The sequence below is a fragment of the Erythrolamprus reginae genome, chromosome 11, assembly GCF_031021105.1.
Source record: "Erythrolamprus reginae isolate rEryReg1 chromosome 11, rEryReg1.hap1, whole genome shotgun sequence".
NCBI lineage: Eukaryota > Metazoa > Chordata > Lepidosauria > Squamata > Dipsadidae > Erythrolamprus > Erythrolamprus reginae.
In genome coordinates, this window is record NC_091960.1 from 18545010 (window position 1) to 18568598 (window position 23589).

At 47.2% G+C, this 23589-nt stretch overlaps 1 protein-coding gene across 7 annotated transcripts in view; it reads left to right on the forward strand.

Annotated features, from left to right (window-relative positions):
* Positions 1-23589, forward strand: part of ASAP3 (ArfGAP with SH3 domain, ankyrin repeat and PH domain 3) — a 175046-nt gene that overhangs the window by 137731 nt on the left and 13726 nt on the right. For all 7 annotated transcript variants that reach the window (XR_011560334.1, XR_011560333.1, XM_070764522.1 and 4 more), the window contains exons 15-22: positions 418-551; positions 1458-1552; positions 3599-3779; positions 11741-11826; positions 12453-12568; positions 13772-13839; positions 15545-15652; positions 19119-19341. Coding sequence is in view for 5 of the 7 variants with exons in the window: in XM_070764522.1 (XP_070620623.1) it covers positions 418-551; positions 1458-1552; positions 3599-3779; positions 11741-11826; positions 12453-12568; positions 13772-13839; positions 15545-15652; positions 19119-19341 (1011 nt within the window). In the remaining 2 variants the exon portion in view is untranslated. The remainder of the gene's footprint in view (positions 1-417; positions 552-1457; positions 1553-3598; positions 3780-11740; positions 11827-12452; positions 12569-13771; positions 13840-15544; positions 15653-19118; positions 19342-23589) is intronic.

The following is a 23589-nucleotide window of genomic DNA, read 5'->3' on the forward strand; positions in this document are numbered from 1 at the left end:
TCTGTGGGACCTAACTGGTCGCTGGGAGTCATGCAGCAGGAGGCGGTCCTGCAAGTAATCTGGTCCTATGCCATGTAGAGCTTTATAGGTCATAACCAACACTTTGAATTGGGTCCAGAAACCAATTGGCAGCCAATGCAGTCCACAGAGTGTTGAAGAAACATGGGCATACCTTGGGAGGCCCATGACTGCTCGCATGGCTGCATTCTGCATAATACATAGCATAAAGGTTTTAAAAAATGATATATGCAATGTTATCTTCATTTTAGATGTCAAAAGGATTTTGTGGCTCCCGGTGTTTTCTTTTCTGTGGTCCAAATGGCTCTTTGAGTGTTTAAGGTTGCCAACCCCTACAGTAGGGGAAGGATATGTCATTATATATGCATCAAAGCTTCTTCCTGGTTTGCTATCTTGCAGATCCCACCTGGCTCTCCACCAATCTTGGCATCTTGACATGTATTGAGTGCTCAGGGATTCACCGTGAATTAGGGGTGCACTATTCCCGCATCCAATCTTTAACACTAGATGTGCTCAGCACGTCGGAACTATTGGTAAGTGCTAACTCTCAGGTTGGAAGAAAATATGTCCTTTCTGCTATTCTTGTACTCCGGCGTCTTCTTTTTCATGTTAGGGCCAAAGGGGCTTCTTTACCACAAGGTTTTGGGGCATCCTAAACTTACTGCCACATTCGGCAGAGACCAGATAGGAGGGGTGCTCTCTAAGCTTGATTATTTTCTTGCAGATGTTTCATGTCTTGCAGAGCTTAGAGACCAGATACTTATAAAAATGAAAACAGGTTTTAAAACTAGCAGAGCTGAGTGGAATATTCGCAATAAAAGACAGTGTAATAGTAAAGCTGGAGTCCCCAAACTTGGCAACTTTAAGACTTGTAGATTTCAATTCCCAGAATTCTCTAGCCAGTATAGCTGGAGCCATTAAACATTCACCTCTGCCTGTCCTAGGTCCTTGGAAAGAACTTAATACAAAGGTAAAAATGCCAAATCCAGTTTGAAGATCTGGCAGACTGTGTGACAAACCATAATAATGATATTCTTCTATTTCACACTAGCCAAACTTTATTTAGACAGTAAAGGGAGTTGGGTAGAAAATAGCACCCCACATTTCTTTTCTCAACCTCTTAACTTTCATTTTTACCCTTTTTTGGTTAATCCAAAATGGCTTGTGGCTGCCCTTGATATGATATTCTGTTTCCCCATCCTGCCAGTGATGCAATGGCTTTCATCTCTCTTTTTAAAAATAAAAATAAAAATATATTAATTTATTTACATTAAAAACAAAAGAAAAATACAATACAATACACACGCGCACACAAAATAGAAAACAACAATGCACAAACATTAAATAACACACTAACATTTATACAATATACCTCTCAGGGTCCTCTTATGGCAGTTCATATCAATGATTCATATCAATGGCTTTTGTCTCTCTTGCAGCTGGCAGTCAGCATTGGAAACGCCAAGTTTAATGATGTCATGGAAGCCACCTTGCCAATCCAGAACAGTCCCAAACCTTCTTCGAGCAGTGACATGTGAGTGATGTCAGCATGGCTTTAAGGAGCAGAGCTTGGATGCGGGGGGGGGGGGGGGGGCAGTGGTGAGATATGAATTTTTGATTACCGGTTCGGTGGGTATGGCAGGGAAAGAATACTGCAAAATCCCCATTTCCTGCAATCAGCTGGGACTCAGGAGGCAGAGAATAGATGCGGGTGGGACCACTCAGAGGTGGTATTTACCGATTCTCTGAACTACCCAAAATTTCCTCTACTGGTTCTCCAGATTTTGTCAGACCCTGATGAATCCCACCTCTGGTGGGGAGGCCTTGGAGACATCTGATGAGGATGGATTTGGGGCAGAGAGTTTGGCCCAGGGGTGAAATGCTCCCGATTCACTCGTGCCTGTCGATTGTAGGAGAACCGGTTGTGAAGAGAGCGTGAGGTTCCGCCCACCTGCCCAACCCCACCATTTGGGTTCTTTTAGCCTCTGAGGCATATGGGCAGGTGGGCGGAGCCTCGAGGTCCCTTCGCGATTGGCTCTCCAATGACCGACAGGCACAAGCGAACCGGAAGCATTTCACCCCTGGTTGGGCCCCATCTGTGTTTTTGGAATAGAAGAAGGAACAACGGTAAGGTCACTCAGAATCAGTGAGGGTGAATGGGTAGCCATATAAATTCTATAAATAATTAAATAAACCTGTGTCTGTAGTTTTGCATAGGATGGGCACAGCCTTTCTTCTACGGAAATTTGAACTGGCTGTCGGCAACTGCAAAAACATTCACTTACTTCTATTTTTCCTCTGCATTTATTTTTCTCTCCAAATTCTGCTTTCACCAATAGGAAACTTTGCTACCCAAGCTGTGCATAATTTTAATAAATATAAATTTAATAAATAAGCAAATAATTTTGACTTTGCAATCTAACTTTGCTATTTAGAAATCTGCTCCTTTGCTTACCCCAGCTGCATGCTTTACCAGCCATGGTCTACCAAGATTACCTTGTTAGCCATAAATCTAACAACTTATGGTCCCAAAATGAATAGTGGATGGTGTATACGTAGTATCCATTCCTTCACATGTGCAACATCTTGGGTCATGCTTAGAAGCCGTCTTTGGGCTTCGAAATGGCCTTCCCGTGGAGTTGATGCATTTCTGCATCATACAGATAGAATGAAATAAAATTAAATAAATACCAACAGCCATTTTCAGTCCTTCAGATTTTGGCAGTCCCTGTTTCTAAATACCAATTATTTGAGGATTAAACAGTGGGGATGGAGAACACAGAGAAGTGCACACCCATTGAAAGTACAGTGGTACCTTGGTACTCAACTGCTTTGAAACTCATTGAATTTGCTACTCAACACATTTTGATGCAAACATTTTCTCCTGGTACTTTTTGTTTGTTTGCTATTTAGTGCACAAGCTAGAACTTGTTGGGGTCATCTGTGACACTACATTATCCCTTATGGGAAACATTTGTTTGATATTCATCATTTTTGGTACTCATCCCACCTCCTGGAAACAATTAACAATGAATACTAATGTACCACTGTAATAGAAGACAGGACTGGCTGAAATTTATGAACCTCTAAGGCAGTGGTTCTCAACTTGAGGGTCAGGACCCCTTTGGGGGTCGAACGATTGTGTCACAGGGGTCGCCTAAAACCATGGGAAAAGACAAATTTCCCAGGGTGTTAGGAACTAAAACTTCTATTCTGGCACCTTGGAACATATTTTTACAATCAGGCGTTTACAGTGTGGGTGTCCCTCTGACCTTCTTGCCAATTAGTTTAAAGCTTTTTTGGGAGAATTGGCACTAGACTTAAAGCTGGGGGTCACCACAACATGAGGGGTTGAGGCATTAGAAAGGTTAGAAACCACTGCTCTAAGGCATTAATCTTATGAACCTTTATGATTTGCGGACTTCAACTCCCAGAATTCCTGAACTGGCATGGCTGGCTCAGGAATTCTGGGAGTTGAAGTCCACAAATCATGAAAGGGCCATTGTTTCCCACCCCTGCTCTAAGGTCTTAAAAAAAAAACCCAACACTTTTGGAGAACTTTTCCTCCTCCGGAATGCAGGAATACCAGGAAGGAATTCATCATGGCAAAGTATATGGAACGCAAGTATGTCCACAAAGCTACCAAGGAAGATCCTTACCGAGTCTGGGAAGCTATCCGAAGCAGGGATCTCTTGGCACTACTCCAGGCTTTTGCTGAAGGACACAATCTGTCCAAACCTCTCATGAGTCCTGAAGGTCAGGTAAGTAGGACCAAGTGAGGACCAAGAAACAGAAGTCAGCAAAAACGTGGCTGCTTTGAGAAATGATCTTCACGTTCTTTATTTTTATGTACTCTGTGTGTGTGTGTGTGTGTGTGTGTGTGTGTGTGTGTGTGTGTAACAATATACAGTAATACAAACTTAATTGGTTCCGGGAGGAGGTTCGTAAGGGAAAAAGTTCGTAAGATGAAACAATGTTTCCCATAGGAAACAATGTAAAATCAATTAATGTGTGCAAGCAAAAAAAATATATCACAAAAACGGTGCTGTGCTGGGCGCTGGCGCCCAGCTGTCAACTTTTGAAACAGCCGGACGCTTCTGAGTGTTCTCCCGAATGCCGAACCCAAAGGTTTGGCAAAAGTTCAAGTTCGGGTTCGGGTTTGGGAGGCCGCTGAGAAGCCCCGCCGCCCAGCTGTCGCCTTTTGAAACAGTCCACGTTTCAACCGTCCAGGAAGGACATCTTTGTGACGTCAAAGCTCTGCCCATGGAATTCCCTATTGGGATTCCCCACCTCCGTTTGAGCCTCCCGACCGGTCGACAGCTCCGTGGCTCTTCTGGCAAGGTGACAGCTGGGTGGCGGAGCTTCTCGGCGGCCTCCTGAACCCGAACGCCGAACCCAAACTTTTGACGAACTTCTGGGTTCGGCGTTCAAGAGAACGCCAAAAAGCCCCCTGGCTATTTCAAAAGGCGTCAGCCGGGTTTGGCATTCGAGCGGCGGGTTCGTAAGGCGAAAAAAGTTCGTAAGAAGAGACAAAAAATTTCCGAACCCCGGGTTCATATCTTGAAAAGTGTGTATGACGAGGAGTTCGTATCACAAGGTACTACTGTATATAAATGACGTCGAAACATCACCAAAATACTTTCAATCCTACATGGGAAAAGACCCAAATATACCAAAACATACATATGAAAACACACACACACACATATTATATATATGTATAATTATCAGCAAAATATATTACACAGAGAGAGAGAGAGAGACAAACACACACATACAGGGGGTGGACAAAAAAATGGAAACACTTTTTGGCATCAATGTTTGAACATGTTCAAATCAATCAAAATTTGACATATTTTAATGTTTTTTTAAAATTTTGTTATTTGATATGTTTTTTTAAACTACCTTTTTTTTTTTAACAGAAATTTAAGGAAATTGGTTATAACCTTCTAGAAATGGCAGACCTCTCAGACTTTCAAAGAGGCCAAATTGTTGGTGCTTGAATGGCAGGCGCTAGTGTAACAGAAAGTGCCTGAATGTTTGGCGTTTCAAGAGGTAATGACTGCTTTTGAAAGAAAAGGGAAAACGTCCTCAGTCAAGCACAGGTCTGGTCGAAAGTCGAAGTTGTCTGAGAGAGACCGCCGGACTCTAAAGTGAATTATTAGAGCGAATCGCAAGACCACAGCTCCTAAAATCACTGCAGAGCTCAATAGACAGGTACGGAACCCAGTTTCCACAAAAACTCTTTGAAGGGAGCTTCACAAATCTGGATTCCATGGAAGAGCTGTAATTAGAAAAGCTCTGCTCTCAAAGACAAATGTTTCAAAGCGTTTAGAGTGATGTAGAAACCACCAGAAATGGTCCCTCGAGCAGTGGCAAAATGTGATTTTCTCTGACAAATCATTGTTTACCCTTTTTCCGACCTCCGACCGTGTTTATGTCTAGAGACAGCCAAAAGAATCATTTCATCCAGACTGCCTTCTCCCAACCGTCAAACATGGCGGGGGTTCAGTGATGATCTGGGGTGCTATTTCTTGGAAATCCACCAGGCCAATGATTTCCCTTCATGGAAGAATTAACAGCCATCACTATTTAGGACTTTTGGGGTGGCATTTTTCAAGATGATAATGCACCAATCCATAGAGCAAGAATTGTTAAAGAATGGCACGAGGAACATTCTAATAAAATTCAGCATCTCATCACAATCACCAGACCTCAACATTATTGAGCATTTATGGTCGATTTTAGAGATTCAAGTAAGAAGTTGATTTCCACCGTCATCGTCTCTAAAAGAACTGGAGGGTGCTTTAACTGAAGAATGGGCTAAAATTCCTTTGGAAACAATTCACAATTTGTATGAATCAATACCTCGGAGAATTGAGGCTGTATTTGCCACAAAAAGTGGACCAACACCATATTAAAAGATATTTTGATGATTTTTCAAGGTGTTTCCATGTTTTTGTCCACCCTCTGCAACATATTTTTTGCTGATAAGTGAAAAGGAATGGAGACTAGTATAGATCTATTTTGAGGTTATTATGCTCTCACCAGCTAGCCATAATCTGACTGGGATTTGAGCCTGCAGACTCTTCCTTGCAAGGCAGTAATTTGAACCTCTAGACCAGTTTTCCCAACCTTTTTTGAGCCGTGGCACGGTAAAAAAAGTTTGGACAAAAAAAGCTCTCTCTTCCTCCCTTTCACTCTATTTCTTTCTCTCTGCCTCTTTCTCTCTCTTCCTTCCTTTCTCTTTCTTTCCCTCTCTCTCTCCATCCCTCTTTGTTTCTCCCTTCCTTCCTCTCTTTTTTGCTCTCTTTCTCTCTCCCTCTTTCCCTCCCTCTATGTCTTTCCCTCACCCTACTTCCCCCTCTTTCTCTCTCTCTCTTGCTGTCTTTCTCTCTCTTTCTCTCTCCCCCCTCTCTCCCTCTCTCTTTCTTTTTTGCTTTCTCTCTCTTTCTCTTTCTCTCTTTTTTGCTTTCTCTCTCCCTCTCTCTTTTTTGCTTTCTCTATCTCTCTCCCCCTCTCTCCCCCTCTCTCTTTCTCTCTCCCCTTCTCTTGCTATCTATTTCTCTCTCTTACTATCTCTCTCTTTCTTTCTCTCTCTCTTTCTCGTACACCACGCCGTAGCAGCAGCATTGGGCAGTAGCCGTGGGGCGGTGGCAAGGTGGTCAGCTGTGAGCAGAGCTCCGGAATGGAGGCACCGACGGTGGCGGCTCGACATGGTGCTAGACGCCGTACATGCTGGCATTGCACTGGCCATGGGCATGGGGCTGGAGCCTCCGTCCCGGCCCAGCCAGCAGGCAAGTGCCAGCCACGCAATGCCAGCATGTACGGCGTACAGCAACATGTCCAGCTGGCGCCGTCAGTGCCTCTGTCCTGGAATTCTGGCTCGCAGCTGCCCTCCCGCTGCCACTGCCCTGCTGCTGGGCCCCAAAGCTCACCTGCTGCCGCTGCCAGGGAAGCTCCAGCCGGGCGGGGCGCTGCAGCTGCCGGAAAACTTGGAAGGTGCAAAGAAGGAAGCTCAGCTTCCCGTCTCATAACTTTTTGCTCTTCGCAATCTCAGCAAAAAGTTGCGAGACCAGAAGCTGAGCTTCCTTCTTTGCGGCACACCTGACCATATCTCGCAGCACACGAGTGTGCTGCGGCACACTGGTAGGGAAACACTGCTCTAGACCACAGGCTCTCCTCCTTCTCAGCTTGTACCAGGTAAGAGTTATATGTTTTCTATCGAATCACCGTGGTATACCCAAATATGGGAGGAAGCATACTGCTTTTCTTTTGCCTTTTGGCCCCACCAGGTGCCATATCCAAGGCAGATAGATGTTTATAGCCGAACAAACTATAATTTATATGTGCAATGGGGTTTTTTTGCTGATAAGTGAAAAGGAAGGGAGACTAGTATAGATCTATTTCGATCTTATTATGCTCTCATCAGCTATCCATATCCTTACCAGGATTTGAACTTTGCCTTGCAAGGCAGTAGTTTTAGCCGCTAGACCAGTGTTTCCCAACCTTTTTTGAGTCGCGGCACATTATTCATATTTTCAAAATCCTGGGGAACACTGAACGGGGAGGAGGGGGGTGCGGGGGGCCGGCTAAAGAAAAGTTTGGACCAAAAAAAATTATCTTCCTCCATTTCGCTCTATTTCTCCCTCTCTCTTTCTCTCTCTTCCTTCCTTCCTTCCCTTCTTTCTCTCCATCCCTTTTTCTTTCTTTCTTCCTCTCTTTTTTGCTCTCTTTCTCTCTTCCTCCTTCCCTCCCTCTATGTCTTTCTCTCTCCCTTGTTCTCTCTGCCTCTCTTGCTATCTCTCTTTCATTCTCTCTCTTTCTCTCTCTTTCTCTGTCTCTCTTGCTATCTCTTTCTTTCTCTCTCTCTCTCTCTCTTTCTCTCTCTCTTGCTATCTCTCTCTCTGTCTCTCTTGCTATGTCTCTCTCTCTCTCTCTCTGCCTCTTACTATGTCTCTTTTTCTTTCTCTTTCTCTCTCTGCCTCTCTTGCTATGTCTCTCTTTCTCTCTCGCTATGTCTCTCTTTCTCTCTCTTGCTATGTCTCTCTTTCTCTGTCTCTCTGCCTCTCTTGCTATGTCTCTCTCTCTCTCTGCCTCTTGCTGTCTCTTTCTCTGTCTCTGTTTCTCTGTCTCTCTTTCTTTCTCTTTCTCTCTGCCTCTCTTTCTCTGTCTCTCTCTCTCTTTCTCTGTCTCTCTTGCTGTTTCTCTTTTTCTCTCTCTCTGTCTCTCTTTCTCTGTCTTTCTTTCTCTGTCTCTTTCTTTCTCTCTCTCTTTGCCTCTCTTGCTGTCTCTCTCTCTCTCTGTCTCTCTTGCTGTTTCTCTTTTTCTCTCTCTCTCTCTGTCTCTCTTGCTATGTCTCTCTTTCTCTTTCTTTCTCTCTCTCTCTCTGCCTCTCTTGCTATGTCTCTCTCTCTCTTTCTCTGTCTCTCTTGCTGTTTCTCTTTTTCTCTCTCTCTGTCTCTCTTTCTCTGTCTTTCTCTCTCTGTCTCTTTCTTTCTCTCTCTCTCTGCCTCTCTTGCTATGTCTCTCTCTCTCTTTCTCTGTCTCTCTTGCTGTTTCTCTTTCTCTCTCTCTCTCTCTCTGTCTCTCTTGCTATGTCTCTCTTTCTCTTTCTTTCTCTCTCTCTGCCTCTCTTGCTATGTCTCTCTCTCTCTTTCTCTCTCTCTCTTGCTGTTTCTCTTTTTCTCTTTTTCTCTCTCTCTGTCTCTCTTTCTCTCTCTCTCTGTCTCTCTTGCTATGTCTCTCTTTCTCTCTTTCTCTCTTTCTCTGTCTCTCTCTCTCTGCCACTCTTGCTATGTCTCTTTCTCTCTCTCTCTTTCTCTCTCTCTCTTGCTGTCTCTCTTTCTCTCTCTCTCTTGCTATGTCTCTTTCTTTCTTTCTCTCTCTTTCTCTCTCTGTCTCTCTTTCTCTCTCTCTTGCTATGTCTCTCTCTCTCTATTTTGCTATCTCTCTTTCTTTCTCTCTCTCTTGCTATCTCTTTCTTTCTCTCTCTTTCTCTATCTCTCTCTCTATCTCTTTCTTTCTCTCTCTGTCTCTCTTGCTATCTCTCTTTCTTTCTTTCTTTCTCTGTCTCTCTCTCGGTCTTTCTTGCTATGTCCCTCTCTCTCTCTCTTGCTATCTCTCTTTCTTTCTTTCTCTCTCTCTCTTGCTATCTTTCTTTCTTTCTTTCTCTCTCTTTCTACCACGCCAACAACAGCGGCATCAGGCCGCTGATGGCGGCAGAGTGGCGGCAGAGCGGCTGACAGGGTGGCGGCAGAGCGGCTGACTGTGAGTGAGAGTCCTGACGGCGGCAGCTGGACGTGCTGCTAGACGCCGTATATGCCGGCGCTGCGCTGGGCATGGGGCTGGCACCTCAGGCCCAGCCAGCGAGCTAGTGCCAGCCCCGCAGCGCCAGCATGTAGGTCTCCAGCAGCACGTCCAACCGCCACCGTCGGTGCCTCCACCCTGGAGCTCCCTCTCGCCGCCGCCATCTCCCTGTGACTGCCTGGAGCCGCTGCAGCCGGCACCCTCCTGCTCCCACTGCCGGGCCCCAAAGGACGCTTGCCGCCGACGTCAGGGAAGCTCCAGCTGGGTGGGGCGCTGCCGGGTGCCGGTGCCTCCGACCTGGAGCTCCCACTTGCAGCTGTCCCCCGGCTACTGCCTGATGCCGCTGTTTTCGGCGCTCTCCTGCTGGGCCCCAGAGAAGGAAGGCAGGAAAAAGGAGGCGCGAAGAATGAAGCTCTCCTTTTTCCCGCCTTCCTTCTTTGGGGCCCAGCAGGAGAGCGCCGAAAACAGCGGCATCGGGCAGTAGCCGGGGGACAGCTACGAGTGGGAGCTCCAGGTCGGAGACACCAGCACCGGCAGCGCCCCGCCCAGCTGGAGCTTCCCTAGGAGCTTCGCGGCACTCCTGACTGTGTCCCACACCAGTTGGGAAACGCTGCGCTACACCACAGGCTCTCTTCTGTCTCAAGTTTTCATCTTGAAACCAGGCAAATTTTATTGTTCCTGGGATTATAGTGAACAAAATCCTCTGAGGGTTTGGTTCTTTAATAATGGCTATTGTTAATTTTTTAAAAATTGTGGTTTTAGCTTGCTAATGGCCACCATGACATAGGTATTCTTGACACAAGAATTGACAATCATAGATTGAATCTCTCATAACAGAAGCCCACATCTGACACCTAAGAGGCATCCTTTAATATACAGTGGTACCTCAAGATACGAACCCCTCGTGTTACGAACAACTCAAGATACGAACCTGGGGTTCAGAAAAAAATTGCCTCTTCTTACGAACTTTTTTCGTGTTACAAACGCCAAACCCGAACTTCCGGGTTCTGCATTCGGAGGCTGCTGGAAAGCCGCCCGGCTGTTTTAAAAGGTGACAGCCGGGCTGGGGGCCTTCCGAGCAACCTCCCGAACCCCGAACTTTTGCCGAACTTCCAGGTTCGGGGTTCGGGAGGTTGCTGGGAAGCCCCCCAGCCCGGCTGTCACCTTTTAAAACAGCCGGGCGGCTTTCCAGCAGTCTCCGAATGCCGAACGCGGAAGTTCGGGTTTGGCGTTCGGCTTCGGGAGGCTGCTGGAAAGCTGCCCGGCTGTTTTAAAAGGTGACAGCCGGGCTGGGGGGCTTCCCAGCAATCTCCTGAACCCTGAACTTTTGCCAAACTTCCGGGTTCGGGGTTCGGGAGGTTGCTGGGAAGCCCCCCAGCCCGGCTGTCACCTTTTAAAACAGCCTGGGGGCTTCTCGGCGGCCTCCTGAACCCCGAACCCAGAAGTTCGGGTTTGGCGTTCGGCTTCGGGAGGCTGCTGGAAAGCCGCCCGGCTGTTTTAAAAGGTGACAGCCGGGCTGGGGGGCTTCCCAGCAACCTCCCGAACCCCGAACTTTTGCCGAACTTCTGGGTTCGGGGTTCGGGAGGTTGCTGGGAAGCCCCCCAGCCCGGCTGTCACCTTTTAAAACAGCCTGGGGGCTTCTCGGCTGCCTCCCGAACGCCGAACCCGGAAGTTCGGGTTTGGCGTTCGGCGTTCGGGAGGTCGCTGAGAAGCCCCCAGGCTGTTTTAAAAGGTGACAGCCGGGCGGCAGGTTTTTTTGCGGGGGTTTTTTTTTTGGTTGCACGGATTAATTGACTTTACATTGTTTCCTATGGGAAACAATGTTTCGTCTTACGAACCTTTCATCTTACGAACCTCCCCCTGGAACCAATTAGGTTCGTAAGACGAGGTATGACCGTAACTTAAAATGTCCTGGTGGTGGCTCAGTGATTAAAGTGCAGTATTGCAGTCTAACTCTGCCCATAGTCTGGAGTTCTATCCTGATGAGCTAGAGGTTAACTAAGCCTTCCAGGATCGGTAAAATGAGGACCCAGATGCAATGTACAGACATTGTCAGCTGCCCAGAGGGTGTTGTGGAACACTATGGAGCAGTAGATAAGGCCAAGTGCTATTGCAATTGCTATCAACTTGATGTAATGTAATTCGGATGTCTTTGTGGTTCTTTTTAAAAGAATGCCTTCTCTGTAGTGGCTCTGACATTTTGGAACCAAATACCTCCAGAGATCTGCATTATCCCCACCCTACCAGTCTTCCAGAAAGCTGTTAAGACCTGGCTTTCTTGGCAGGCCTGGGACCATGAATGATTGAGAGTATGTATGGGTTTTAACGGTTATTAATGTGTTTTTATACTGCTTTTTTGTTGTTATTGTAAAATATCATAAAAAGTTTTGCAAAATGTTACTTCTTCTAATAGGAACAAGGTGAACTAGCCTTGCATTGGGCAGTACGCTATGCTGACAAAACTTCCCTTCCATTGGTGGATTTCATTATTCAGAATGGGTAAGTCTTAGTTTGAAGGACCCTTGTTACTGAATTCTGGAGTCTCTTCTGTGAAGGCATATAAATCCAATAAATAAATAAATAAGTTGTCTTCTGCTCCTAGTATGGTTAGATGTGTATTGAGGGGAGAATAAGAATTAAACTCATTAGCCTTGACCACATGCTTTTGAAGCAGCAAGCACCTCTACTTATTTAGACTCAAGGTGCAATTTGCAATAGATCGCAGGGGTGGACTGCTACGGGCTCGCCCAGGTTCGGGAGAACCCATATCTAACGTGATGGCCAGTTTGGAGAACCTCCAAATCCCACCTCTGGTTGGCCCCGCCCACCCTGCCCCTCCTCCCTTTCCCCACCCCATTATTTGCAATCTACAGAGATATAAATGTTTAATATTTATTGAGAAGATTGCACTGGCAGAACTGGGGAGAAACATGGTTTGGCTGTTCAAACAAAGCTGTGTTTCTGTTTGCCAGGTCACTTTTGGAAGTCCAAAGGGTTCCTTGTGTGATTGTGCAAATTGAATAATTGTGTCCTTTTTAAGAACTGAGGTTTTCCACAATTTTACTGATTAAAAAAATCTCCAACCAGACCTGAAATCTGCCACTTTGCTGTCTCTCTATACGTAGGGGAAATCTGGACCGACTCTCTACGGATGGGAATACAGCTTTGCATTACGGAGTTCAGTATAATCAGCCCAATTGCATCAAGTTGTTACTGAAAGGGAAAGCTTCTACAAAGGCAGGTAGGATGCCCATCTGGCTGGAAAGGGAGGGAGAAGGATTGGTAACTTCAGAGTCTTACTGCAAGGGAGCCTGTGGCCTGATCCTGTCACAAGGCAGAGAGAAGTAACCAGCTTGGGTGGCAGATGGCTGGAAACAACCCCCATATATTTTCTCTTGAGCTTCTTGTTTATTCTTGCTTTCTTGTTGTGTGTGCCAAGCTTGTTTTATGGCCCCAAACCTGCCTACTGTTCTCAGCATGATAGAATACTGGAGCCTGTTGCCAGTACTGGAGTAAAAATAAAATATAGCTGTCTGGTCAATTCCTGTCAATGGAATTTTCCAGGCTGGCTGAGAATATTATTATCCTTTGCAACATCTTGGATGCTTTTCCAATGAGAAATTTTGGCGATTGTTTGAAAAACAAATGGTTTCTTTGATCAATTGAATAAAAGGGTGGGCAAATCAGGGGGTGGTTTCTAACTGAAATAAACTTACCTTGCTGCAGATTCACTGCCTCCTGCGCTGCGTGGCTGAACCTCGTGGGCACACACGTGCTTCGCGCATGCGTGCATGCACATTGCCAAAAAATATTTTCTTTTTTAAAAAGCCCAAAACAAGATGGCAATGTTTTCTGCAGTGCCAGAAAATTGGCTTCTGCACATTCACAGAAGAAGAAAAACCCGGGAATTTTTTTAAAAAGTTTTTTAAAAAAATAAAAAATAAAACTTTAATTTTTTAAAAAAAATTAAAACTTTTAAAAAAAATCATGACATCACCAGCAACTTGCTGCCTGTTAAGGCAAACCAGGAGGAAACCACATCTGGGACAAATGCAAGGAAGGTTGGGTGACTAGGCTTTGATGAATGTGGTACCATCCTATTTCCATTAAAATAGATAATCAGCTTCTCTATGTGATTACCCTTATGAACTATCACACACCACCATACAAAATTATAGTCACTGGCAGATTAAGGCTCACTGGTGCCTTAAGATCTGACAAATTTTGGTGCCGCCCCCCCCCCCCTTCTATATACTGGTTGTTTTTTCTTTCTCAACTTTCTGGTGCCTGCTTTGGACCTGGTGCCTTATAAGTACGTGCTTAAGTCTGCATAATGGTTAATACATCACTGATTACGGTGCACCAGTCCTTGCTTTCTTTGTGTTACATATTGTTTGAAAATCTCTGGATTCAGATTGGTGTGTTCCTTTTGGTTCTCCTCCAGTAAATGCAGCTGGTGAAACACCTCTAGAGATGGCAAGAAGATTCAAGAATGCGGAGTGCCAAGACTTGGTAGGTGGAGGTAAGGGGGATTTAGGTAGGAGAAATGTGCTTTGCAGAGAATGTTACTTCACAGTGGCCATCCTTCTTGACCAGTAGGCCAGGGCTGTATTGACAACTTTTCTACAGCAGGAAGGTCTCCGTTTGAGGAAGTATATTAGACTGAGATGTTGGAGAGAGAGAGCAACCATTCTGAAGATTCTGGTTAGAACAAGATATTGGGGGAATCAGACCCTGGATGGGAGCTCCAAAGGAAGGTGGACTTTTCTCAGACTGCTGTCGAAGACAGTGGATTGCCTCCTATTTTTGAAGGAATAGGAGAACCTCTTAGATCAGTGATGGTGGACTTATGGCACACGTGCCACAGGTGGCACACAAAGCCAAATCTGAGGACACACGAGGTGTTGTCCTATGTCAGCTCCAGGGTGCATGCACAGGCTGGCCAGCTCATTTTCAGCCTTCTTTTCAGCTGTTTTCACTTTCCCCAGCTTCAGGAAAGCCTCCTGGGGGCCGCAAAAAACAGCCCAACACGCGAACCAGAAGTTCGTTTGGCCAAATTTCTGTTTGGCTGTTTTTTTCCATTCCCAGGCTTCAGGAGTCTAGAGGCTTCAGTGAGGCCAGTGAGTGCGCAGGGGGTGGGCAGCATGGGCGTGTATGCGCAGGCATGTGTGTGGGGCAGCACGGCAATAAGGGGTTCCAGGTTGCGCTATCCAGTGGGCCGTCCTGGTAGGAAAATCTGGGATGCGCATGCAGCTGCGTGACCCCGATGTGCCCCCGCACAAGATTTGGCTTCTGTGCATACGCAGCGAGTGAAATCTTGCATGAGGACGCTTGTGTGAGTGAGATTTTGCCGATTTTTGCCAATTTTTTGCTCCTGCACATGCATGGAAACAAAAATATCAGTGAAAATTGTTGAAATCTCACTTGTGTTTGCATCCTCATGTGAGATTTCGCTTGCTGCACATTCACAGAAGCCAAATCTCACACCTAAGGGTTCCCGCATGCCCGCAATGGCCTTGGAGGGAGCACCGGTAGTGCCAAAGACAAGCGGCCCTTCACTGCAGCATGGGGGTTGTGTCCATGCATGGGGGGTGGCATTGAGGTAGCCACATGTGTGCTAGCTGGTGTACACACCCTTTTGGCATCTGAGCCAAGAAAGGTTCGCCATCGCTGTCTTAGATGGTGAAGTGACCAAGGATATCCTGCACTGGTTGCCATTTAGTTTCCGGTCACAATTCAAAGTGTTGGTAATGACCTGTAAAGCCTTTCATGGCATCCAACCAGAATACCTTCGGGACCGCCTTCTGCCGCACGAATCCCAGCGACTGATTAGGTCCCACAGAGTTGGCCTTCTCGTAGTCCTGTTGACAAAACATGCCATCTGGCGGGTCCCAGGGGAAGAGCCTTCCCTGGCCCTCTAGAACCAACTCCCCCCGGAGATTAGAACTGCCCCCACCTTCTTTGCTTTTTGTAAGTTATTAAAGACCCACCTTTGTCATCAGGCATGGGGAACCTGAGCCCCTGGGTTTTATTATTTATGTATGGTATGAGTGTGTTGTATGGTGTTTAAATAATGGGGTTTAGATTTCTTTTAATGTATTAGATTTGTTACATTGTTGTTATTGTTGTGAGCAACTCCGAGTCTTTGGAGAGGGGCGGCATACAAATCTAATAAATTATTATTATTAATTATTATTATTTTACCCTTTTGTGATAGCTGGAGCAGGTCCAGGCTGGGAAGTTGGCTATGCAGATGCATGTGGACTACGACTGGGAAACCTCTCAGGAGTTTTCATATGACAGTGAAGATGAGCTGGATGAAAAGGTGCTGGGATAACAACTCCCATTTGCTGTTGTGTCTTGTTATATAATGTTCCAGGTGGGACAATCTTGTGTCAGTTTTCTTTTCTATCGAGAAACATGGCAGTGATATGAAATTTTGTATATAGCTTCCTTCAGTTTCTTCAATGGTTTTCAACCTTTCTAATGCCGCGACCCCTTAATACAGTTCCTCATGTTGTGGTGACCCCCAACCACCGTTCCCCGTAGGCTGGGTGCGTGCGCGCCCCCCCCAAAATACCCCCGCACGCGCCCTTTTCCATGGGCGCGCGCTCCCCATCCCCCTGCCAGCCCACGGGGGAGCGGGGAGGTGCGGCAGTAGGAGGAAAGGGAGCCGCGGCCGCCCCTGCCTCCCCACGGTGCCTCCGGCCCCCACTCGCCCCTTCCCCCCCGCCCGAACCGCCCCCTCTCCGCCTCCTGCCTTGGGGCGCGATTTCTCCCGCTGCGGTGGCGGCTGCGGGCTGAAAGCGCTGCCAGCCAGGGGGCTGCGAGAGAGGGCTTTCTCCGCACGCTTGGGGAATGCCCGCCTCGCCCCTCTCGCAGCCCAACAGGTTGTTAGCGGTTGTCTTTGCCAGTTTAGGTGCGGTATGAAATGCACAATTTTCGAGGTCAGATGCTCCCTGACGGCAAACAGTACGTCCAATCTTAACAGTGAAGTAATACTTCATTCCACTAACAACCTGTTGTTGGGCTCGGACCACTTCGGATACGCGACTATGATACATATCATTGGTCCCTCTGTTGTATTCGTTCATGGCAAATTGAAGGGCTTAGAGGACTTCCGGTTCCTCCAAAGAAGCATCCCAAAGTCCCCCGAGGATCCCGACCCTAGTCCCGAGCGCCTGGTTGCAGACACAACTGAGCAAGAGCAAGCTGCACACCAGAAGCCCCCGCAACAAAGCCATCTTGCCTGCGCAAACTCCTCTTTCTATCTCTCTATTGCTATCTCTCCCCCCCACTTTCTCTCTTTCTCTCAGCAGAGGCATTGGGCAGTAGCCGTGGCCGGCGGCAGGGTGATCAGCTGTGAGGCGGAGCTCCGGAACGGAGGCACTGACGGCGAGGGGGCTGCGAGAGCGCTTTCTCTGAGCACTTCGGGAACGCCTGCCCTGCCTCTACTGCAGCCCCCTTGCCGGAAGTCTGGGACGAAAGCACTCCCAGCGAAGGGGCTGCGAGAGGGGCGGGGCAGGCATTCCCCAAGCGCGCGGAGAAAGCCCTCTCTCGCAGCCCCCTGGCTGGCAGCGCTTTTGTCCCGCAGCCGCCACCGCCGCGGGAGAAATCGCGCCCCAAGGCAGGAGGCGGAGAGGGGGTGGATCGGGCGGGCGGGGGGCAGGGGCGAGAGGGGGCCGGTGGCACCGTGGGGAGGCAGGGGCGGCCACGGCTCCCTTTCCTCCTACTGCCACACCTACCCGCCCCCCCCCCCTGCGGGTTGGCAGGGGGATGGGGAGCGCGCGCCCATGGAAAAGGGCATGCACGGGGGTATTTTGGGGCGCGCGCACACACGCGCACAGCCTACAGGGAACGGTGATGACTCTTGATTTAAAGCATATGGTAAAAAGCACCCAAATAATAACAGAGAAACCCCCCCCCAGCCGTTTTTGTGTGTGTGTGTGTGTGTGAACTCTTGAACCATTTCCAATAGCTCACCTCTAATTGGAAATGGTTCAAGAGTTCACACACGCACACACACACAAGGGGGGAGGAGACAGGGATGGAAAAAGAGAAGATAATAATAGTAATAGATTTTGGTTTTGTTTTATTATTAATTTCTTTTAATAAAAAAAGAAGGGGATTTTTTTCTTATTTATTTATTTATTTATTTTTCTATGCCGCCCAGTCCCAAAGGGACTGTCGCTCAGACACTATACTTTTCCGCCCACACCCAAAAAAAATTAGAGGGAACATTGCCCCCAACCATAAGTCTAGCGCCAATTCTCTCAAAAGAGCTTTAAGCTGATTGGCAGAAAGGACAGAGGGACACCCCCACTGTAAACGCCTAATTGGTCAGATTGTAAAAATATGTTCCAAGGCGCCAGAACAGAAGCTTTAGTTCCTTAGGCGACCCCTATGAAATGGTCGTTCCCCCAGGTTGAGAACTACTGCTCTAGCTGGCTGTGAAATGGAACACCAAAAGATTGCTTGATCTTAAGCTGTGAAAGGAAGAATTTTATAGGGGTCTTCAAAATCTTGGCTGCATTCATTCCCCCAATGTTCCTAAACTGGTGATTGTATCAATCCATTTGCTACTGAACCATAAATTAACCAAATAGATTTGCTTTTTCATCACATACTAAGCCACCAAGATTCCCCCTAAATAAGCTCAGTATATTGTACAAATACATTTGCTAAAGCTTATCTAGCCTGCTTTAGCATGTTGTGAGAACATAGCCAGACTGAGTGTTGCTTCAGTAATAAGGTCCCCATCTTCTCATCTAACTCTCTGTGTTTCTTTTGTCTCCTTACTTTCACCCAATCTTCTGCAAGCTCCAGTTAACAGAGGACACACACGTTGCTCTGTCAAGCAACAATATGCTATTTGGCTTCATATTTTGCCTGGTTTGTGCCTAGGCCAATTGGTCACAAGTGAAAAATAAGATGTTGAATTAGGTGGACCTTTGGCCTGATCGCACCAGATTCTTCTTAGCTTTGTTTTTCTGGTGTCTGCTTGCTTGTGTCCGACCCCACTTCAGATTTGCCCTGTTGCTACTATCTTATTTGTTTCCTTATTTTCAATCTTAGTAGCATGGAGGGTATCCAGTGCCATAAAGTTCTTTAGAGAAGAAGTGGATGCAGTGAAGGGCTGCAAAATATTTTACTACCATGCTGTGGGTGTGGCTTATTTTGTGGGTGTGGCTTGCCAGCCATGTGACCAGTTGGGAGTGGGTTGATGATCATGTGACCAGGGGATGGCTTAAAGGTCATGTGACTGGCTTAAAAGATGGCCAACTTGATGTCACTCACATCAAGGGTTTGGGTTAGGGTGCCTGGCTTCTCCTCGCCTCAAAGAGACACAATTTCCCTATCTACTATTACTGAACATTCAAAATATACTCTTTAATTGTATGTATATATATGCCATATGTGTACATACATATTACACACAGGCATACCAAAATATACATTATCTACTATATAAACTGTATGTGTATGTACACACATGCACGCACAGCTCTTCTAAAATTATACACATTCAATCTCATTTACTGCAATAGGAAAAACACTCAGAGTCCAGAAGAAAAAAGAAAGAAAACAATTCACATTTTTTCTACTGGTTCTGCATACCTGACCAAATTTTGTTTACTGCTTCTGCATACCTGACCATATCCGTAGGAGCCCATCACTATGTGGATGGTATAAAAGGGCTGGGGTTGGAGCCTGGAGGAAGGAAAAGCAGATCTACAGGGCAGGTAGTGGTGGGTTCAGGTGCTGATATTATCTGTTGCATTTTCTGATAGATTAGCCCACTGCAGCGATCTTTTGGGTCTTCACCATCTCCAACCACCGGCCATCTCTTCTCTCCAAATCGATGGGGTTGCTCTGGTATGGATATCAGCAACAAGACCTACGAAACCATTGTGATCCCTTTGCAGCCTGGCCAACGGAACTCAACCAATGAGAGGACCCCACCACCACTGCCGCTCAAAAAGCCTCCCAAAAGGAGCAGCAAACCAAAACCAGGTGAGGCAAAAATGTTGGCAAGCCAACCAGGGGAAATGTCAATGCTTGCTGTCCTTTTTGCAGGTGAAACTCTGCACTGCTGTCCCATCCATTCAAACAGGATGCTTGCAGCATCCTTTGGGATTGCATACTCAATGATTTCTTACAATACATATTAAGAAAGTGGACTGATAACACTGGGGAACAATTTGTAACACAATTTCTGTTGAGTTTGATTTTTTAACTTTTTTATAGTTAATTAGGCATGCTGGTTTCAAAACTGTAGTTAGTTTTCTTCTACCACGTCAAGTTTTTTCTTGACACCTTATACATATAATACAGTGGTACCTCAAGATACGAACTTAATTGGTGCCGGGGGGAGGTTCGTAAGATGAAAGGTTCGTAAGACGAAACATTGTTTCCCATAGGAAACAATGTAAAGTCAATTAATCCGTGCAACAACAAAAAAAAAACCGCAAAAAAACCGCTGCCGCCCGGCTGTCACCTTTTAAAACAGCCGGGGGGGGGGCTTCCCAGCAGCCTCCCGACCCGGAAGTTTGGCAAAATTTTGGGGTTCGGGAGGCTGCTGGGAAGCCCCGCAGCCCGGCTGTCACCTTTTAAAACAGCCGGGCATGGCGGTGACGGCGGCGGTGCTGCTGCTCCGGTCGCCCGATTGTCTCCTGCCTCCCACGCCCTTCGCTTTGGAAATGGACCCCAGCGGGACTCGGGAGGAAAAGTGGGAAGGGGCGCCAGGGAGGAGACCCTTCTCCGTGGGGATGCTGGTCCAGTCATCCCTCCCGCCCACGAGAAGCGGGTTGCGGTTTTCCCCGCACACCGATGAAGGTTGGGGAGAGCGGGAACCCCGGATCCGCCCCCTCCCCAAGTCCAGGGGGCAAGGAGCGAGGGGGCTGCGAAGGGGCGCGCAGCAGAGCTCCGGTGGAGGAGCCGCGCACAAAGGCAGAGGCAAGGCTGAGCAGGAGGAGAAGCCAACCAGCGAGGCGGTGGGCTGGGAGCCGCAGGCGAAAGGAGCTCGGGCATCGGAGCGCGGTGCTAGGCATTGTTCTCCGGACCCCGCCCGCTCAGCCCCGCGGCGGCCCTTTCCCTCTCCAGGCTGCGGGCGAAGAAGAAGGGGAACCCCGGATCCGCCCCCTCCCCAACCCATTTCACTTTTTAAACAATGCCAGGGAAGGTTTCAGGTTTGCCTGAAAAGAAAACTGAAACAGTTGCCAGTCCGGGATACGTAACGAAAATTGGGGGGGGGGGAACGGGACTTTCACTTAGGCAGCTTCGTCTATCATTGCAAAGGAGAGGCAAAGATCAAGCTGTTTCTATTCCGTTCTAAGGCAAGCCTCTGTATCAATGAGGCTTCCTCCCATATGTGCCTCACGCAGCTTCGCAGCCTCGTGTTTCCCCGGGTGGGGGTTTCCTTTCTTTCTTTCTTTCTTTCTTTCTTTCTTTCTTTCTTTCTTTCTTTCTTTCTTTCTCTCTCTCTCTCTCTATCTATCTATCCATCCATTATCTCTCTATCTCTCTCTCAGTCTCTCAATCTCTCTATCTATCCATCCATCTATCCACGATCTCTCTATCTCTCTATCTCTCTATCTCCCTATCTATCCATCCATCCATCCATCAACCCCCCCACCCACCCATTCATTTATCCATCCATTTATCCATCCAGCCAGGTTTGCCTGAAAAGAAAACTGAAACAGTTGCCAGTCCGGGATACGTAACGAAAATTGGGGGGGGAGGAACGGGACTTTCACTTAGGCAGCTTCGTCTATCATTGCATTGGAGAGGCAAAGATCAAGCTGTTTCTATTCCGTTCTAAGGCAAGCCTCTGTATCAATGAGGCTTCCTCCCATATGTGCCTCACGCAGCTTCGCAGCCTCGTGTTTCCCCGGGTGGGGGCTTTCTTTCTTTCTTTCTTTCTTTCTTTCTTTCTTTCTTTCTTTCTTTCTTTCTCTCTCTCTCTCTCTATCTATCTATCTATCTATCTATCCATCCATTATCTCTCTATCTCTCTCTCAGTCTCTCAATCTCTCTATCCATCCATCTACCCATCCATCTATCCACGATCTCTCTATCTCTCTATCTCTCTATCTCTCTATCTCCCTATCTATCCATCCATCCATCCATCAACCCCCCCACCCACCCATTCATTTATCCATCCATTTATCCATCCAGCCAGGTTTGCCTGAGAAGAAAACTGAAACAGTTGCCAGTCCGGGATACGTAACGAAAATTGGGGGGGGGGGGGACGGGACTTTCACTTAGGCAGCTTCGTCTATCATTGCAAACGAGAGGCAGCCCGGCTGCCAAAGACAAAGCTGTTTCTATTCCGTTCTAAGGCAAGCCTCTGGATCAATGAATGGATGGGTGGGTGGGTGAATAGATACGGCCAGCTTGCCTCTCCAGCGCTAAAAAGAAAAGTTGCCAGCCAGCGCTGCGAACGACCGAGTCCTGAGCCTCCCGTTCTCTCCTGTTCTCTCCCCCACTGCCCCTTCGCCATCCCTGTGTTCCTAGGAGAAGCTCTGGGGATTGAGACAAGTCAGCCCTTCTGCTCCTCCCCAGCGCTTCTCCCAGAACCGCTGGGAAGCCTCCTGGCTGTTTTAAAAGGTGACAGCCGGGCTGGGGGGCTTCCCAGCAACCTCCTGAACCCTGAACTTTTGCCGAACTTCCGGGTTCGGGGTTGGGGGGGGGTGCTGGGAAGCCCCCCAGCCCGGCTGTCACCTTTAAAAACAGCCGGGCGGCTTCCCAGGAGCCTCCGAATGCCGAACCCGGAAGTTCGGGTTTGGCGTTCGTAACACGAAAAAAGTTCGTAAGAAGATGCAATTTTTTTCTCAACCCCGGGTTCGTATCACGAGTTGTTCGTAAGACGAGGGGTTCGTATCTTGAGGTACCACTGTATAGTTAATTAGGCAACATGAACATCAAATTGCATTTTTTACATAGCCGTCTTGCTAACTTCCAGGAAAATCTTGGTGCACTCAGTGATAAGCAGGATGAGTGATTCCACCATGATTTGAAAGTCATAGAGGCACGGTATCAAGGTAGATGGGATGTACGTATGATGGCTGACTATTGTTGCATCCCCCAGCACATGCACACGTGCCCCTCCACGCCCCCTACGGCCCCTCCGGAGAGGCTCCGGACCCTGGAGGAAGCTGTTTTTGCCCTCGTGGAAGCTCGAGAAAAGCCTGCAGAGCTTGGGCAGTGCGAAAAACAGGCCTCCCAAAAGTTTCAGAAGTCTGGAAATGGGCCCAATTCCAGCCTCTATAGGGCCTCCGGAGCCTGGAAGACACTATTTTCATCCTCCTGGAGGCTCGAGGAAAGCCTCTGGACCTGGGGAGATGCCCTGCCCTGTATGCAAAAGGCGTAGGCCAATGCGCAGTGGACCTGAGCAGGGTGATGGCTCATATGCTCATAGAGAGGGTGCATGCCACATGTGGCACATGTGCCACAGGTTCACCATCACAGGTGTAGAGTTTCCTACTTGAGCAGGGGATTTGGCTAGAAGACCTCCAGGGGTCCCTTCCGGCTCTATTCTTTTTTTTTTTTAAGTTTTTTTTTATTTTTCTCCTCCACACCCATAACATTTTAAAAAAGTAATACATCACATATACTTTCAATAAGAATCAATATACAGATATTTATCACTTTAAAAAACAATAGTACAATTACTTGTTGCATTCCAATTTTAATTTTAATTTGATTATTTAATCCATCTCGATCTTTCCTCTCCCCACTCCCCTCTTTCTATCTCAGGTAGCTATTCCATCTCCAGTACCTACCTTCTTACACCTTCTTTCCCCATTTCTCCTACCATCTCCCCCTCCTTCTTTTTTCCTTCTCTGCCTCTCCTATCTCATTCTCTTTCCTCCTTTTCTACCTCCCCTTCTACTCCCACTCCTCTCACCCTTTCTTACCTTCTTCCTCTTACACCCTCTAAATCCTTCCCTGAGTGGATAGTTTAAGTACAAAATACTGTATTTTTTTTTCTTAATTATTTTTCTCCCCACCAAGAAAGAATCAACCTCATCCAGGTCAACTTACTATGTATATATAATCTACTAAATATTGTCAATATTGCTTAATCACATATCTGTTACGGTATATGTTATTAATCTTCCACTGCCTCTTTTGTCTAGCTACACCACCCAGTTTACATCTATTGCTTCATACTCCCAATTGGTTTTAATTTTTAAAACTGTTCTTTACATCCTCTACTAATTATTCTCTTTTGATTAATCATCCGGATCTGTTTTGATT